This window comes from Pseudorasbora parva, chromosome 8 (assembly GCF_024679245.1).
Source record: "Pseudorasbora parva isolate DD20220531a chromosome 8, ASM2467924v1, whole genome shotgun sequence".
In the NCBI taxonomy this organism is placed as follows: Eukaryota; Metazoa; Chordata; class Actinopteri; order Cypriniformes; family Gobionidae; genus Pseudorasbora; species Pseudorasbora parva.
The window spans coordinates 10,868,681-10,887,883 of NC_090179.1; the positions used below are offsets into that span (position 1 = coordinate 10,868,681).

Here is a 19,203-nt window from a genome sequence, read left to right on the forward strand (position 1 = left end):
TTTTTACTGGTATCTAAAAATTTGGTGTCATAGCTGCCTGTTTTTGCTAACATTTTCATGGCCAGTAAAAAATATTTATGACCGGCTAATTTTTTTAAGCCACCGGCCATTGGCATGTGTGGAAAAAGTTTCTTTTAGGCCCAAACAGTGACACCAGGCTGATCATCCATAGCACAAACAGTGTGTGTCTTATGTATCAGTGAGTTATACTGATATAAAATCATTATCAAATTCAAGGTACAGACTAAATATTTTAATAATGTATTTTTTGGTGATAACAATGAGACTTACATAAATATCTACCGCTAAGTCTGTGTCTGCTCCTGGCTGTGTAATTTGAAAGCAGAGCCATTCATCCCGTGTCAGCTAGGTGATTTTTTTTCAGCAGGAGAGCCAGGCAGGGAAAAATTACTGTCTATGAGACAGCGTTTAATCTGGAAGAAGTATGGCCGGCCATGCCTCTAATGAAAAGCTTTGTGAGCAATCCTGAGTCCGAAAGGCTGACACACGTTTAGCCCTTCCAGATTTACATCCTAAGCCTGATTCTCTTGCCAAGCTAATCTATAGAGGAAAGTCATAATGAAAGTGAATATGAATAAGAGATGTAATAAGACAGTATACCATTTCAGCATACAATCTATCCTAAATAGTATTTGAGATTAGAATTATGTCCTAGGAATCATAGAACTTGTGTGGATGATAAAAACACCAGAAAATATCCCATATTTATATTGAAGGAGGACCCAAACTACAGCAACGAGAATATCATAGAGACTTTTGGGTGGACTCTTTTTATTTGGAGAACCTGACAACTACCCAGAACACCCTAGCAACATGATAAAAACACCTTAGAAACACTCTGGCAACCACCCGCAATCTAAGCAAAAACTGCTTATATTTTCTTAAAATTAAAATAAAATAAAAAACATTTCCTGTTTGGTGTCATGCGTTGCTTCCTGCACGTTTCGCAGAACTTCCATGTGAATTGAGTGGCGCTTAAAGCACATTCAGTTTTATCTGAAACAGATGAACATGAATCTGTAAACATTGCATTACGTTGCTTGTTGTATCACTGCGTTGTATTACATTGTTTGTTGTATGGTCCACCCATAGCCGCACCCCTAAACCTAAACGTCATTGGGAAGTAAGCAGAGTGATCCAAAAAATGAGATGAATTCATATGAATTGGTCAACAGTTGGCCAAAACAAAATGTAGTTTCATCCACAGGAAGTAGTTTTGATATGCCACGTGTGTCTCTGTCGAGTTGCCTTACTCCCATAGTGCATCCTGGTGCCATGTGTTCCCCAGGTAAGCGGCACGCACACACCCGGCCATCCTAGTGATGTAAAAGAAAACTTGACTCTTCAGACCAGTCCACTTTATCAATCTGAGCTACAGTAGCTCGTCTGTTTGATCAGATCATGCAGGCCAGCCTTCGCTCCCCACGTGCATCAATGAGCCTTGGCTGCCCATGACCCTGTCACCAGTTCACCACTGTTCTTTCCTTGGAGCACTTTTGCAGACCCAATCTAACCATCACAATTTGGCCCTTGTCAAACTCGCTCAATTCCTTACGCTTGCCCATTTTTCCTGCTTCTAACACATCAACTTTGAGGACAAAATATTCACTTGCTGCCTAAAGTATCCCACCAACAGGTGCCAGTCAGTGTTCCTAATGTTATGCCTGGTCTGTGCATTTTTGTTAGCAAGGAAAGTACTTAAAAAATTACACGTCCAAAAAACAGTATGACCACAGTACAATGTCCAAGAAAAACATAGTACTTTTTGGCCTTTCTTACTTTTTTTCTTGCCGTCCAGTATCAGTGAAAAGGCCAATTTAGTAATAGAAAGCAAAAACAATGACGATTGTGAATCTCTGCACACATGCCCAATCACATCTGGGCCGGTTTGTTTGTCTTGGTGAGAAACAGCTATTGTGTTTAGTCCTGCACATGCAAATGAATAGGACTCTTTTGTAATGAGAGGAGTGAAGAGGATTTGTGGTTCCCTGAAGATTTATGGGGGCCCTCCAACTGTACGTCCGACCCAATGTGACACAAATCACCACGAGAGATGCTGACTGCTAACTAAAAATGCCAAGAAGCCCAATTAATTCCTAAGCTCTGTTAGTCAGACTTGCCCCACATCCACATGAAATGGCTCTATTAAACACACACGATTGTTAATAGGGACATATACCAAGTCAAATTTGTGATCTTAGTGATGAATAGGCTTGCTCCATAATATAAAGAGAGTCTCAGGTCATTTCATTAGTTTTTGGCTGAGCTGTGGTTTAGTTGCAGTCACAGCATTGATTAATTATTGAGGAATAAATCGGGTTAGGTCTTAAAAAGCGCTTGATTTGGTGATGTATCTGTAGATTGGCATGTTTTATCTATGGAAGCTGGACTTTTAGCTGCCTAAATGAGATCTGACAAGCCAGTTTATTACAGACAGGCTTATGAAAATAAATCCTGGAATTCTGCAGGATCTAAATTTGTCCTACTGGATGTTAAGACATATGAAATCCATGATATCAGCGTAATATTCTTGGAGGGCTCTTGCAGAGGTTTTGGAAAGGTGATTTTGGGTGTACCGGTACTTGAAATGCTAGCAAGCACACACTGCGAAGATTTAGATCTTACACACTTTCAGAGCAGGACAACAAATGCACCAGAAAATTCTGATTAGAAACTGTATATACACCAAAAAATTTAGGGGGGGATTCATGTCCCAATAATGCTGCATCCATTTAGCCTTTATATATTTAATAAATAAACATGATTTAAGAAGCGCACAAAGACGAAGGAGATCAGTGAAATCTTCAATACAATAATCCACAGGATACAGGGCAGAAACACGGGGTAACACATCCACTTCGCAAATATGACACCAGAACAGAGAACTGAACAAAACAGGGAGTATATACACACAGACTAAATGAGGTAATTAATGAATGACTGGTGAACGGAATCATTAATCAAACACACTGGGGAACTGGGTCAAATTACAGGACACACAGGCAGACACGAACAGAACTAAAACACAAAGAAACTAAGCCAAAACAGAACATGAAAAGACAACAACATACAAATAGTATCTGCCACTATTTGCACTAAGTATAAATAGTATCCAAAAACTATTTATGCTTAGTTTAAATAGCATCTATCGCTAAAAATATAATTAGTACTTTTTGGGATTTTTCCAAGCGCCAAAAATCCTGTCAAATAGGATCTGCCAGATACAAGGCATATATTTTGGGGCATCCGAAATTAAATTAAAATAAATGAAATAGGTTTAGTTAATTCATGTTTATTTTAGTTAATGTTTGTTTTGTTAAGAATATTAGTTTTAGTTAACTATAATTGTCCTATAACGCCTTTGTTTATAATGTTTTGATGTACACTATATTGCCAAAAGTATTGGGACGCCCATCCAAGTCATTGAATTTTACACTCCACAATTGTAAAAAAAAATCAAGCACTAGGAATGCAGACGCTTCTACAGACTTTTGTGAAAGAATGGGTCGCTCTCAGGAGCTCAGCGAATTCAAGCGTGGTACCGTGATAGGTTGCCACCTGTGCAGTAAGTCCATTTGTGAAATGTGTTTTTCAGGGGTTGGGCTTGGCCCCTTTCAGTGAAAGGAACTCTTAATGCTTCAACATACCAAGACATTTTGGACAAATTCATGCTCCCAACTTTGTGGGAGCAGTTTGGAGATGGCCCCTTCCTATTCCAAAACGACTGTGCTCCAGTGCACAAAGCAAGGTCCGTAAAGACATGGATGGGCAAGTTTGGCATGGAGGAACTTGACTGGCCTGCACAGAGTCCTGACCTTAACCTGATAGATCAGCTTTGGGATGAATTAGCGCGGAGACCGAGAGCCAGACCTTCTCTTCCAACATCAGTGCCTGAACTCTCAAATGAGCTTCTAGAAGAATGGTCAAAAAATCCCATAAACACACTGCTAAATCTTGTGGAAAGCCTTCCCAGAAGAGTTGAAGCTGTTATAGCTGCAAAGGGGGCAAACTCCATTTTAAACCCTATAGATTATGAATGGGATCTCATTAAAGTTCATGTGCATGTAATGGCAGGCATCCCAAATCTTTATAACTTTAGCAATATAGTGTATTTACTGGAAAATAAAATACAGCTTAAATAAACCTTTCGGTCCCACTTTATATTAGGTGGCCTTAACTACTATGTACTTACATCAACAAAATAAGTACAATGTTCTTCTTGTGTTCATATTGAATTGTAAAACACCTTTGCTGATATTGAGGTGGGATACGGGTAGAGTTAGAAACAGGTGTGGTGATATTGGTAAGTTTAAGAGTGGGGAGTAAGGTAACTGTCAACAGAAATTATTACCGACGTAATTACATGCAGGTATTTTTTACAATGTAAATACAATGAAAAAACATGTATGTACACAATAAGTTCATTGTATCAAATGATTAATTAAAATGTTAGTATATAGTAGTTAAGAGCACTTCATATAAAGTGGGTCCAATCTTTTTGTAGCATGGTATTAATATACAGCTCTGGAAATAATTAGGAGACCATTGAACATTGATTTCTCAATGTTAAAGGACGACTCCGGTGAGAAATGACCCTAGGGGTAAATAACAGATGGTTACCGAGTAGATCGTTCTCTGGGATGAGTATTCATGAAAATTGAATGTAAAGAGTTTTATCTCTAAAAACAGATTAGCTTATAACGCTTGTCTATGGGGCACCGGGTAGTGAAATTAAATCGCTAGTTAATACTACTAACAAGGCTCAAAATAGCCTCACACTAACACGGCAGCATAATGAGGGTCCCTACATGCAAACCGAAGCATTGAGAACTTTGTAAGTGTACAAACAGTTTAATAAGAAGATACTTTATAAACACAGCGCATCACGCGTTCACGGACAGGCGCCATCTTGGAAAACAACAAGTCGAGCCACGAACGCTGTGTTAAGTGATGAACTGTGACTTGGAATCTCATATGGTCCGTTGTTTCCGGAAGAAAACATTGAACGCAACAAAGAAATTAAATAAATAATGTCCATGTAATTAAATTTCACAAACTTAATTCCTATCGACCAGCTCACTTAACACAGTGTTCTTCGCTCGACTAGTCAAAACAGTTTTTCAAGATGGTGCTTTTCCGTGAATTCCATAATGTACTGTCTTTATAAAGTATCTTCTTATTAAACTGTTTGTACACTTACAAAGTTCTCAATGCTTCGGTTTGCATGTAGGGACCCTCATTTTGCTACCGTGTTAGTGTGAGGCTATTTTGAGCCTTGTTAGTGGTATTAACTAGCGATTTAATTTCACTACCCGGTGCCCCATAGACAAGCGCTATAAGCTAATCTGTTTTTAGAGATAAAACTCTTTACATTTGATTTTCATGAAAACTCATCCCAGAGAACGATTTACTCGGTAACCATCTGTTAATTACTCCTAGGTTCATTTCTCTCCAGAGTTGTTTTTTAAGTGGTCTCTTATTTTTCTCCAGAGCTGTAATATAATAAAAACATTATTTTTTATTAAAGAACGTAAGAACTGAGTTGTAAGAACAAACATTTTTGGTTTCCATTAGAATGACAAATGAAGGTGAGAAATGGGTAGAGCAGATGGGCGCTGATGGCCCCTGAATTTAAGATTAGAGTCAAGCAGTGCTTTCTGTCTCAGTTTACTGGCCGGTAGAGTGGCTTTGCAGTAGGTATTTTTAATGGTCCTCAATCGATTCCCATCCCAAGAGCCTTTGCTCTGGCATCGACAATGTCATATGCTCCGTCAAAACTGCCAGAGCAGCAGTCTTCACTACGGCCAGCAGCGAATGAATTCCCCTGCATGAAAAACACCTTAGTCGATGCTCACTCCTAAATCAGCCATCTCATAAAAACTGACAGCCTCTCTGTATGCAGAAGGATCTGGCCTTTATAGCAACACAACCAATGTGCGAACAAGAATATATCTTGAAGCAAAAGAGTTTGTGAATGGCTGGTGGAGATTTGCTTTTTGCTAAAATTTTTAGAGGTAAGTATTTTTATTCTAGGAATAATGTCATTATCCAGATGACTAATCATATAATAGGGAATTACATTTTCAGAAATATCAGTCCATTTGCATGGCTTCAAAAACTGAAATAATAAGTTTACTAATTATTGCCTTAAATTGTATGTTAAATGTAATACCTGATGGAGTTTTGGTTCCTTGCCACTGTCGCCTTTGGCTTGGCTTGCTCAGTTGGGTTTTCAACTAAATATCTAAATAAAATGAATTACTAAATTAACTATATTACTGATCTGCCCACATTGTCGCTATATGATAAATTAAAATAAGCTGATCACATCACTGTTTTCTCCAGAACGACTTTACAGCCAAATCAGATTTTGTTGCAATATTGTCCTGTTTGACACTGTGAAGCTGCTTTGAAACAATCGTCACTGTAAAAGCACTATATAAATAACAACCCGATCACACATAAATGCATATAAATAGTACGAGTGTGCAATGTCATGGAATGTATACGCCAAAACTCATTTTGGCGTGCATATGATTCGCTGTTTTTCGCGTGCATAAGATATGCACTTTATGGCGTATATATGACACGCTCTTTTGGGTAGGTTTAGAGTAGTGGGGTGGGGGGTTCGTATGTATAATAAGCCATAAAGTGCGTATCATATGCACGCGAAAAACTGCGTATCATATGCACGCCAAAATGAGTTTTGGCGAATACATTCCACGACATTGCACACTCGTACTATTTATACACATTTTTCGTGAGATCTAGCTGATAAAAAAAGTTGACTTGCCCAAAGTTACATGCTTTTTTGTATTTTTTTATTTTTTATTTTTTTTTATTTTTTTGCACAAAGTACAAAAATACTTAAAGGACAACCCCGGTGAGAAATGACCCTAGGGGTAATTAACAGATGGTTACCGACTAGATTGTTCTCTGGGATGCGTTTTCATGAAAATCGAATATAAAGAGTTTTATCTCTAAAAACAGATTAGCTTATAGCGCACAGGGTAGACACAGGGTAGTAAAATTAAATCGCTAGTTAATACCACTAACAAGGCTCAAAATAGCCTCACACTAACACGGCAGCATAATGAGGGTCCCTACATGCAAACCGAAGCATTGAGAACGTTGTAAGTGTACAAACAGTTTAATAAGAAGATACTTTATAAAGACAGTACATTACGCGTTCACGGACAGCAGCCATCTTGGAAAACAGTCTCGACGAATCAATCCACGAGCGCTGTTCTAAGTGAGCTGGTCGATAGGAATTAAGTTTGTGAAATGTAATAACATGAACATTTTTATTTTTATTTATTTATATTCTCTGTTGCGTTCAGTGTTTTCTTCTGGAAACAATGGACCATATGATATTCCAAGTCACAGTTCATCACTTAGCACATCGCTCGTAGCTCGACGAGTCGAGACTGTTCCCTATATCGAGGGAACTTCGCACTGCGTCGAAACGACGAATTTGGGGATGCTCCCTAAGCATCAACGCATCTGAAGTATGAATGAAACTAGTCCAATCCTGATTGGTGTTACGTCATGACGTAGATGTGACGGCATACCCGGAAGCTATAAAGGGGGAGGCCGGTGCATAGTAGCGTCAGTTATCGCTCTTCAGCATAACTCTCTGTGTGAAATTGTCTGTCTATTTATTGTTGTTTGTCCACTATATATAAATATATATCATTATGGCGACCAAAAGTAGCGAGTTTAGACGATGTGTGCCTCCGTGCCCCTGTTTGATGTCGGTTGCGGACACACATTCGTTGTGTGTGCTTTGTCTGAGCGTTCAGCATGCCACAGTGGCTCTCGAGGGAGCCGCTTGTGAGCATTGTGAGAAGCTGACGCTTAAAGTGCTTCGCTCGCGGCTGGCCGTTTTCAGTGACAGCGGTCAGCCCCGTGAACCCCGTGGTTCTGGACCTGCGGCAGATCATGGGGGGATTCTCAATCATCCGCTGACAGTTCAGATGATCTTCCTCCCTGTGTAGAAGCCCGCGCTGCGGCTTCTTCCCCCAGGGTGGGCGGTCCGATGCTCGTTCTCTCTGGTTCTGAGGAACTAGACGATTTTGACATTGAGGCGGGTGGTGAAGATATTGTGTCGCCACTTCTTTCACCCGTCAATGAGGAGCTGGTGGAGGTGCTGACCCGAGGTGCAGTGGCCAAATTAAACATCGATTGGCCACAATGCAGGAGATGCAGCCACCAAGTAGGCTGGAAGATCGCTTTCTTTCTCGCCGGGCTCCAGCACCTCGCCGGGGCTTACCGTTTTTTCCAGACCTGCACAATGTGCTGCACTCCCTTTGCGTTCTAAGGGGAAGGCTGTCCCAAGTGGGCAGCCTCAGCCGTCAACCAGCTCCTCGCACCGGCAGGTGCAAAAAGAGAGCGTCGCTTTTAGAGCCCCTCCTCCGGGAGCCTGGCAACAAAGGTGGCGCTCTCAACAGCAGTCTTGAAGGCCGAAGGGTGATCTGAGCAACGTCCTTCTCGCTAAGAAGGCTGCTGGGAAGAAGTCCTAGCCGTGGCAGGGCTTCCAAGAGGGGTCCATCCCGAGAGGGGGCAACCAAGGTTGCATTCCGTGGGGCACTCTTGGGAAAACGATGTGGTAATCCCGCCGTCACTGACGCTTCGGGCCACATCCCATGGGCAAGCGCTGTCCCAGTCGCCTTAAAAAAGACCTGCGATGGGACGGCACTTGTCCCCACACACCAAAAATCGTTGCCAGCTGCTCCCTGCCGGGGTTCCGCTTCAGGGGGCTGGGAACGAGGTTCGAATAACACCCGAGGTCAGCCTCAAGAGGCTGATTCCCTTAGTAGATTATCTTGCCGCATTGAAATGCCTTCCTAATATACCAACATGGGTCCTGCGTACTGTAGATATAGGGTACAGACTGCAGTTCGATCACACCCCTCCAAAATTCAATGGGGTGACATGGACTGCAGTGGTTCCACAGCGGGTTCGGGTAATGGAACAAGTAAAATCCTTGCTGGCAAAGGAAGCCGTAGAATAGGTTCCGATGTCGGAGAGGGAGGCCGGGTTCTACAGCCGGTACTTTAGAGTTCCAAAAAAGGATGGAGGGCTTCGGCCGATTTTAGATCTAAGGTATCTGAACCGGTCTTTGAGGAGATTCAGGTTCAAGATGTTAACTATCCCTACCATCGTGAGTCAGATCCAGCCCGAGGACTGATTCGTCACGATAGATTTAAAAGACGCCTATTTCCATATATCCATCCTTCCATGCCACAGGAAGTTCCTGAGGTTCGCTTTCGGGGGCGAAGCGTACCAATATTGTGTACTTCCGTTCGGTCTAGCTCTTTCCCCTCGCACGTTCACGAAGTGCATGGATGCAGCTCTGGCTCCATTGAGACTTCAGGGCATCCTTGTACTGAATTATATCGACGACTGGCTAATTCTGGCACAGTCGTACGAGATGGCAGTTCGACATCGAGATGTAGTTGTCACACATCCAGTGCTTGGGGTTGAGACTCAACACGAAAAAGAGTGTGTTGGAGGGTTATATGGGACTCGATTTTGAGAAGGGCACAATTATCCCCCGCGCGAGTCGAGACCACTCTGGCGATAGTCTCAGGAATAAAGCTATGCCAGAATATCACTGTGAAACACTTTCAGAGAGTGTTAGGGCACCTAGCGGCAGCGTCCAACGTTATTCCCTTCGGCCTGCTGCACATGAGGGCCCTGCAGTGGTGGCTAAAGACCAGGGGGTTCTTCTCCAGGGGGAACCCTTTTCGTATGATCAGAGTAACGCGCAAATGCCTTCGGGCTCTAGTCATATGGAAAATCTGGTTTCTGTCCCAGGGACCAGTGCTGGGAGGATCATGTTGCCGGAAGACCGTTTCAACAGATGCATCCCTCACTGGTTGGGGCGCGGTCATGGAAGGCCGCTTTGCGAGAGGTCCGTGGGAGGACCGTCATTCCTCCTGGCACATAAATTGTCTAGAGATGGCGGTCTACAAAGCTCTGAGGAGTTTTTTCCCGGATCTCCGCGGGCACCATGTTCTGGTCTGCATGCACAATATGGCAGTCTGAGGAGGGACCTTCTGTCTCAGGCGGGGGGCACAATATTCCACCCCCGGCCAGAAATATGGAACCTTTGGGTCTGGCCCCTGAGTGGGCCAGGTACCAAGAGGCTGGACTACCAGCAGATGTGATAGAGACCTTACTCAGCTCCAGGGCTCCGTCAACTAGGAGATTGTACCGCCTCAAGTGGAACGTGTTCGTCACTTGGTGTAGGGAACGTGAGGTGGACCCAGTTAACTGCCCGGTGGCTTCAGTGCTGGAGTTACTCCAAAATTGTTTCTCTGCAGGGCTTACCCCGTCCACACTCAAGGTGTACGTGGCTGCCATTGGGGCTTTCCACACTCCTTTGGGTCATTTGTACGTTTCCTCCACGGGGCTAGGAGGATGAGGCCTGTAGCACGTACCAGGATTCCTACCTGGCATCTGGCGGTGGTCCTCGAAGGATTGGCTGAGGCCCCCTTCGAGCCACTGGAATCTATTGAAACTAAATATCTGACCCTTAAAGTGGCATTTCTTCTAGCTATTACATCTCTGAGAAGAGTGGGGGACCTTCAGGCCTTGGCAGTTACACCGACTTGCCTGGAGTTTGCACCCGGAGGAGTAAAAGCCATCCTGCACCCTTGGCCAGGCTATGTGCCTAAGGTGCCCTCTAATGTGGTCAGGTCTTCAGTGTTACAGTGTTACAGTGCTTCAGTCTTCAGTGTTACAGGCTTTCCATCCTCCGCCTCATGTGACGGCAGAAAAAGGGAGACTTTTCCTCTTGTTCCCCGTTAGGGCTCTGAGGATATATTTAGAGAGGTCAGCACAGTGGAGGAAGTCTGAAATTTTTTTAGTGTGTTTTGGTTCGCCTAAGAAGGGGTTGCCTGCATCTACCCCTACTATTAGTTAGACATGTGCCGATTTTCGATAATGCGATTTATCACGATAATGAATATGCACAATATTGTTATCGTGGGCACTTTAAAATATCGTAAATAATAATTTATTAACAATTTATAATTTTTTTATAATGCACTCAAGAATACTTTGCCCATCAACCGTATAAATGCTCAACACCGCTGTATTCTGCGTCAAAGGGACACGCGCTCAGATATAAACAAGCCCAACGTGCGTTTGCACATGACTGAGCCAGACGCGCTGCTAAAGTGCCGCTCAGTGACAGCAGAGGGCGCTGATGAACTGCAGAATGCGGCTGTTACCCCGGAAACACCACAAACAAAAAGCGGGTAGTTTTTAAAACAGCCATTCGTTTTTGTAATCTCAATGTTGTTCATCACAGCACCAAATACTTAATACTTAAAGACTTAATAGGCTATTTATTTTCAAACTTAAACATTTTTATGTTTTAATCTGGACTACATGCCCTAATGATTAGAACTGTTCTGATTATTTGTTATTGTTCAGTAAAACTTTGAGACATATACGACTTCATTAGTTAACATGTTAATTCATTATTACCAAACTGACAATGAAAAATACTTATAAAGAATGAATCATTCTATGTTAATTTCTTAGTTACTGTTTAATAACATTAAAATCAAAATCAAAATAACATTTTTAATGGACCTAAGATAAAACTAAAAATGATCAGTATTTCTTAACTAACGTTAACAAAACATTATACTTTCTGTACCAAATGTAGCTGTTGCTCAGTCTTAGTTAATGTATTAAATAATGAGACATTTGTTAGCCTACCTGCTGTTCTTTATAGCCTAATTCTTTTGCACTTTAATCTGTTCGAAAATTTTACTTTTACAGCTCTGAAAAATATCAAGAGACCACTTAACATTGATTTATCAATGAGGGGTCTCTTATTTTTTGTTCCAGAGCTGTATATATTTTTGGTGCATTATTGTATTTAAACATTCAGTTATTTTTGTTCTTACTAAAATAGTTCTTAAAGCTGTTATGCTATGGCAACACTTTTTTTTTTTTTTGCAACTTATTTTAATATCGTGATAATATCGTATACCGTGATAAAACTTCATCAATTAATCGCAACATGAAAAATTGATATCGGCATATGCCTACTATTAGTAATTGGATAGTGCAGGCTATTGCCTTGGCATATCAGGTGCGTGGTTTGCCTTCACCTATAGCCGTTAGGGCACATTCTACCAGGGGCATGGCCTCCTCTGTGGCTCTTCTTTCTGGCGTTCCAATGCAGGATATCTGTGAAGCGGCCGGTTGGGCCACTCAGCACACGTTTATTAGGTTTTACAGCTTACACCTCCCTGCGACTCCCGGCGCTAGGGTGCTTCAGTCCTAATTGTGCCTGGTCTCCAGCTTCACAACAGGGCAGGCGTACCCTTGGTGTGGCCTAGTGGGTACTCGTTCCCCAAATTTGTCGTTTCGACGCTGTGCGAATTTCCCTCAATATAGGGAACATCTCGTCGCCACACCGCGTATCGCCTGAGAGCGTTTGCTTCATCGCGATAATTGACGCTATTATGCGCCGGCTTCCCCTTTATAGCTTCCGGGTATGCCGTCACATCTACGTCATGACATAACATCAATCAGGATTGGACTAGTTTCATTCATACTTCAGATGCGTTAATGCTTAGGGAGCATCCCCAAAATCGTCGTTTCGGGGAACAAGGGTTATATGATGACTTGATGACTGCTCTGTCAAGCCCTCGTCGTCAGTGAGGAACCTGGGTGTGCTCTTTGATACCAATCTTTCATTTGAAAGCCACGTTTCTAGCATCTGTAAAACCGCATTTTATCATCTTAAAAATATATCTAAATTACGGCACATGCTTTCAATGCAAAATGCTGAACAGTTAGTACATGCGTTCATGAGCTCAAGGCTAGATTATTGTAATGCTCTACTGGGTGGTTGCCCTGCTCGCTTAATAAACAAACTCCAGCTAGTCCAAAATGCAGCAGCTAGAGTTCTTACTAGAACCAGGAAGTATGATCATATTAGTCCAGTTCTGTCAACATTGCACTGGCTCCCTATTAAACATCGCATACATTTTAAAATCTTGCTTATTACTTACAAAGCACTAAATAGTTTAGCTCCCCGGTACTTAAGCGAGCTCTTAACGCATTATACTCCATCACGTCTATTGCGGTCTCAAAACTCTGGCCAGTTGATAATACCTAGAATATCTAAATCAACTGCAGGCGGTCGATCCTTTTCCTATTTAGCTCCTAAACTCTGGAACAGTCTTCCTAGCATTGTTCGGGAAGCAGACACACTCTGTCAGTTTAAATCTAGACTAAAAACACATCTCTTTACTATGGCATACACATAGAACATTTTTAACTTTCATTTTTCAATTCAATTGACTGATTGTTAGGCTGCATTAACTAGGTCAGCCGGAACCGGGAACACTTCCCATAACACCTGATGTACTCGTTACATCATAAAAAGAGTGGCATCTACGCTAATGTTGTCTCTCTGTTTATCCCGAGGTTTATCCCGGATCTGGGCCCTGTCCGGATCGGATGGTGGACCTGCCTGGACATGACCAGCTCATCCTGGAGTGTCTGCTGAGCCGTGTCTAATGGTGTCTCCTCTGAATTTGCCTCACTGGCACGACATGCTCAAAACCCGTCTTCGGCGCAATAATTCCGATCTTTCATGTATTCATACTCTTGTGTAATCGACGCACCATCCCATCATTTATTTCCAAATAAATCTGTCTCTTCCGTTATACCCTGAAATTTTGAATATTCCAATCTAATATGATTTCTGACCTGTAAGGTTGCCAGAATAATAATCTTACACGGTGTGTTAATAGGCCAGAGGAGAACTGGCACCCCGACTGAGTCTGGTTTCTCCCAAGGTTTATTTTTCTCCATCATGCCCTGATGGAGTTTTGGTTCCTTGCCACTGTCGCCTTTGGCTTGGCTTGCTCAGTTGGGGACACTAAAAATATGATTAAAGTTATTCAACTTATTATACAAATAAAATTTATGAATTAGGTCTTATTTAATTCTATAAACTTAAATACTGATCTGCCAACATTGTTGCTATATGATAAATTAAACTAAGCTGATAACATCACTGTTTTCTCCAGTACGACTGTACAGCCAAATCTAATTTTGTCGCAATATTATCCTGTTTGACACTGTGAAGCTGCTTTGACACAATCGTGATTGTAAAAGCGCTATATAAATAAAGTTGATTGATTGATTGATTGATATACATAACCCAAGACGTTTTCCAAGATGGCACCTGTCCGTGAACGCGTAATGCGCTGTGTTTATAAAGTATCTTCTTATTAAACTGTTTGTACACTTACAAAGTTCTCAATGCTTCGGTTTGCATGTAGGGCCCCTAATTATGCTACCGTGTTAGTGTGAGGCTATTTTGAGCCTTGTTAGTGGTATTAACTAGCGATTTAATTTTACTACCCTGTGCCCCATAGACTAGTGTTATAAGCTAATCTGTTTTTAGAGATAAAACTCTTTACATTCGATTTCCATGAAAACTCATCCCAGAGAACGATCTAGTCTGTAACCATCTGTTAATTACCCCTAGGGTCATTTCTCACCGGAGTTGTCCTTTAACACATCATAAATAACATGGTAGTGTGATGATTTTTGTACTAATCCTAGAACGTTCAACTGAAACATGGTTAGAATAAAACATGCTGAAATTCAGTTATATTACCAGAAATGAGTGTTAAAATAGTGCTTTGGATGTGTGTTATATTTACAAATATAAGTAATAGTTAATAATCTGAATATTGATGGTGGCACATTCTTATATGGTTTACATGGATCTGTTTTTGAAAAATAACAGTGTAGACGGATGGACGGACAGATAAATCCATAAAAGATGGCATACCTTGTACAAACAGGGCCGATGAGGATCTGCCGGTTGGCAGCAGTTCACATGTCACCTCCTGTACTGTAGGGCTGAAAGAGGCGTTCATCAGCACTAACTCCCACACTGAAACAGATGACATGGAGTGATTTACTGTGGACACACTCTCATCTCTGCCCAGAGGACCATGAGCCGCAGAGATGCTGAGGACTGTCCTTCCACCCAACAGCCATGTCATGACATCCCAGGGTTCATCAGTGCTGCAGTTAAAGTGGACTTCGCTGCCTCGCAACACTGTGGCATTCTTGGGCTCTAGATGGATGAAAGAGGCTACAGCTGTGAAGAGGAGAGAAACTGTTTAATAAATCACGACACATTCTGGTGTTAAGGCCCTGTTTACACCTGGTATTAAGATGCGTCTTGGTTGATTGGATCACAAGGAGACATTGTCGTTCACACCTGGTGTTTTAATCCGTCTCTTTTGTCCACTTTCAACCACTTCTGTCCTGACTTATTTGGGGGGGGGGGGTGTCAATGGGTGGGTAAATGTATGGGATTTTTCAGATCTTTCTATGTAATGGACGAAATAAGTTCACACAATTATGTATGAATGCACATGGAGACAACGAACAAACACACAGGGCATCAGCTTTAGTTTTTGAGTCTGTTTGAAGCGTTTACACTACAAAAGCAATCCGGTCTAATGTGTTTTCATCTTCCTCTGGAAGTGGTCTCAAATGGGGAGAAGCTCAAAGCGTTTCCGACCCCGTGTTTACAGCTGTATTTAGCGTCGCTCACTCATGATCCGATCGACTAAAACGCATCGTAATACCAGCTGTAAACAGGCCTCAGATGTACTTTATTCTAAAGAAATAAGAATTTCATATTGTAATACAGTTCATAGATTGGAAGGAAGGAGGCGGGAACTGGCCAACGTTCAAAACTCTTTTAATGCAAAAAGAAATCCCCTCACGGACAACCGGTGTGTCATGCAGCTGGCACTCGTTAACACTCATCACCGGCCCGCTCTCGCGGTCCCTCGCCACGCTGCTTGCCACACCACACATACACTCAATGACTTCTCACCTAAATGATTTTTAGGAACACCTGTTCAATTTCTCATGAATGCAATTATCTAATCAACCAATCGCATGGCATTTGCTTCAATGCATTTAGGGATGTGGTCCTGGTCAGGACAATCTCTTGAACTCCAAACTGAATCTCAGAATGGGAAAGAAAGGCAATTTTAGTAATTTTGAGCTTGGCATGGTTGTTGGTGCCAGACGGCTGGTCTGAGTATTTCAAAATCTGCTCAGTTACTGGGATTTACACACACAACCATTTCTAGGGTTTACAAAGAATGGTGTGAAAAGGGAAAAACATCCAGTATGCGGCAGTCCTGTGGGTAAAAATGCCTTGTTGATGCTCGAGGTCAGAGGAGAATGGGCCGACTGATTCAAGCTGATAGAAGAGCAACTTTGACTGAAAAAACCACTCGTTACAACCGAGGTATGCAGCAAAGCAATTGTGAAGCCACAACACGCACAACCTTGAGGCGGATGGGCTACAAGAGCAGAAGACCCCACCGAGAACCACTCCTCTCCACTACAAATAGGAAAAAGAGGTTACAATTTGCACAAGCTCACCAAAATTGGACAGTTGAAGACTGGAAAAATGTTTGTCTGATGAGTCTCGATTTCTGTTGAGACATTCAGATGGTAGAGTCAGAATTTGGCGTAAACAGAATGAGAACATGGATCCATCATGCCTTGTTACCACTGTGCAGGCTGGTGGCGGTGGTGTAATGGTGTGGGGGATGTTTTCCTGGCACACTTAAGGCCCCTTAGTGCCAATTGGGCATCGTTTAAACGCCACGGCCTGAGCATTGTTTCTGACCGTGTCCATCCCTTTATGACCAACATGTACCCATCCTCTGATGGCTACTTCCAGCAGGATAATGCAGGATAATGTCACAAAGCTTGAATCATTTCAAATTGGTTTCTTGAACATGACAATGAGTTCACTGTACTAAAATGGCCGCCACAGTCAGCAGATCTCAACCCAATAGAGCATCTTTGGGATGCGGTGGAATGGGAGCTTCGTGCCCTGGATGTGCATCCCACAAATCTCCATCAACTGCAAGATGCTATCCTATCAATATGGGCCAACATTTCTAAAGAATCCTTTCAGCAGCTTGTTGAATCAATGCCACGTAGATTTAAGGCAGTTCTGAAGGCGAAAGGCGGTTTGAGAACAGTATTGGTATGGTGTTCCTAATAATCCTTTAGGTGAGTGTATTATCAATTTTAAAATTCCACTATATGTTAAAGTGCTGCACAATTAAACAACTTTCTAATCGTGATTATTTACATTATTCTGCATGCTTAAGGAGTGTGTGTGCATGTTGATTTTAATAAAAAAATCAAACCAATGTACTTAAATGACATTTGAGGCTTAATGTTGTAGAAAAGCATTAAAAGTTTTTCAGGAAAAATGTTTAAGCTTATTTTCAAATAACAATATAGCAACCACATGTATAAAACTATTCAAAACATCATTCAATGTAAATTGTGAAAATCATAGTTAATAATCACAATCGCAAATTACAATTTTAAAGGGAATAATCCTCATAAGCGTGCAGCCCTAGTACATTTATAAAGCCCTCAACAATTTGGCCCTTCACAGCTGTTAATCTGCTCCGTCCATACACTCGCTCTAGAACTCTCCAGTGAGCAATACTCCTTGATGTGTGCTTTTTAAAGGTGCAGTGTGTGGTTTTTACCGGCGTCTAGTGGCAAGGTTGTGAATTGCACCAACCCCCACCATCCCTTTCGGATCACTTATACAGGTCCTTCTCAAAAAATTAGCATATTGTGATAAAGTGCATTATTTTCCATAATGAAATGATAAAAATTAAACTTTCATATATTTGAGATTCATTGCACACCAACTGAAATATTTCAGGTCTTTTATTGTTTTAATACTGATGATTTTAGCATACAGCTCATGAAAACCCCAAAAATTAGCATATGTCATCCGACCAATAAAAGAAAAGTGTTTTTAATACAAAAAAGTCAACCTTCAAATAATTATGTTCAGTTATGCACTCAATACTTGGTCAGGAATCCTTTTGCAGAAATGACTGCTTCAATGCGGCGTGGCATGGAGGCGATCAGCCTGTGGCTCTGCTGAGGTGTTATGGAGGCCCAGGATGCTTCGATAGCGGCCTTAAAGGTCCCGTTCTTCGCGTGTTTTCGAAGCTTTGATTATGTTTACAGTGTGCAATATAACATGAGTTCATGTTTCGCGTGTAAAAAAACACAGTATTTTTCACACAATTTACTTATCTGTATACCGCTGTTTCCTCTGTCCTAAAAATGGCCTGATGATTTCCTTGTTCTATGAAGTCCCTCCTTCAGAAATACGTAACGAGTTCTGATTAGGCCAGCGCTTCCCGTGTTGTGATTGGACAGCAGCTTAGTGCAAGTTGCACGGAAAGGTCCCGCCTCTTACCATAACGGGTAGATACTCGCGCGCAAAAATGTCTATATTGCCTTATCAATTTGAGCCGGAATCAGACCCGGAGAATATCGAAGAGGATCGATTACAACCTGCTCAGGAAAGACTTTTGCTGGATGTTTCAGAATAGTAAGCTGTCTATTCAGTAGTTTAAACTGATCATTACAAACACCAACAATCGATGGTGTCTGAATGAATTACTACACTTTTATATCCTACGTTTTTCGGATTAGTTTCAATTACCATCTAACGTTAGTTAACAAAGCTAAACAAATAAAGACCTGAAATATTTCAGTTGGTGTGCAATGAATCTAAAATATATGAAAGTTTAATTTTTATCATTACATTATGGAAATAATGAACTTTATCACAATTTTTTGATAAGGACCTGTACACCCTTTTTTCCACCAAGGCAGTGCTAGTGCTGGTTTAGAGCCAGAGCCTAGTTTCAAATCGGTTCTTTGTCTTTCCACACCCAAAGCACCAGCTCCGAACCAGAAAAAGTAATTCTTAATTAGCACCAAAACATTGCTGGTCTAGAAGTAAGAACCGATTGTGTCGGGGCTGGGGGCGGTGTTGCCGTGATCAACAAGACAAACAGAAACTTGTGACCACCATTTTTGAAATTGCAGCTAATCAGTAAGAGTAAGAGCTGGGCGTTGCCATCTTGCGAGCGAGTCATCGCGTGTCACTCCCGGATAACAGAAAATGGGCAAAGAGGCGGGATGTGGGCGGAGCTTAGGTGACGCAATGAATATAGACGGCAGATAAATGGCTATCCACCTGTCACTCAAAGTACACACTAAAAAGTTCTGGGTAAAAACAACCCAATTTTGGGTCAA

At 41.8% G+C, this 19,203-nt stretch overlaps 1 protein-coding gene across 3 annotated transcripts in view; it reads right to left on the reverse strand.

Moving 5' to 3' along the window:
* The window catches only part of igsf5b (immunoglobulin superfamily, member 5b), a 40,719-nt gene that overhangs the window by 17,165 nt on the left and 4,351 nt on the right, over positions 1-19,203 (reverse strand). For all 3 annotated transcript variants that reach the window (XR_010906702.1, XM_067450079.1, XM_067450080.1), the window contains exon 3: positions 14,864-15,178. Coding sequence is in view for 2 of the 3 variants with exons in the window: in XM_067450079.1 (XP_067306180.1) it covers positions 14,864-15,178 (315 nt within the window). In the remaining variant the exon portion in view is untranslated. The remainder of the gene's footprint in view (positions 1-14,863; positions 15,179-19,203) is intronic.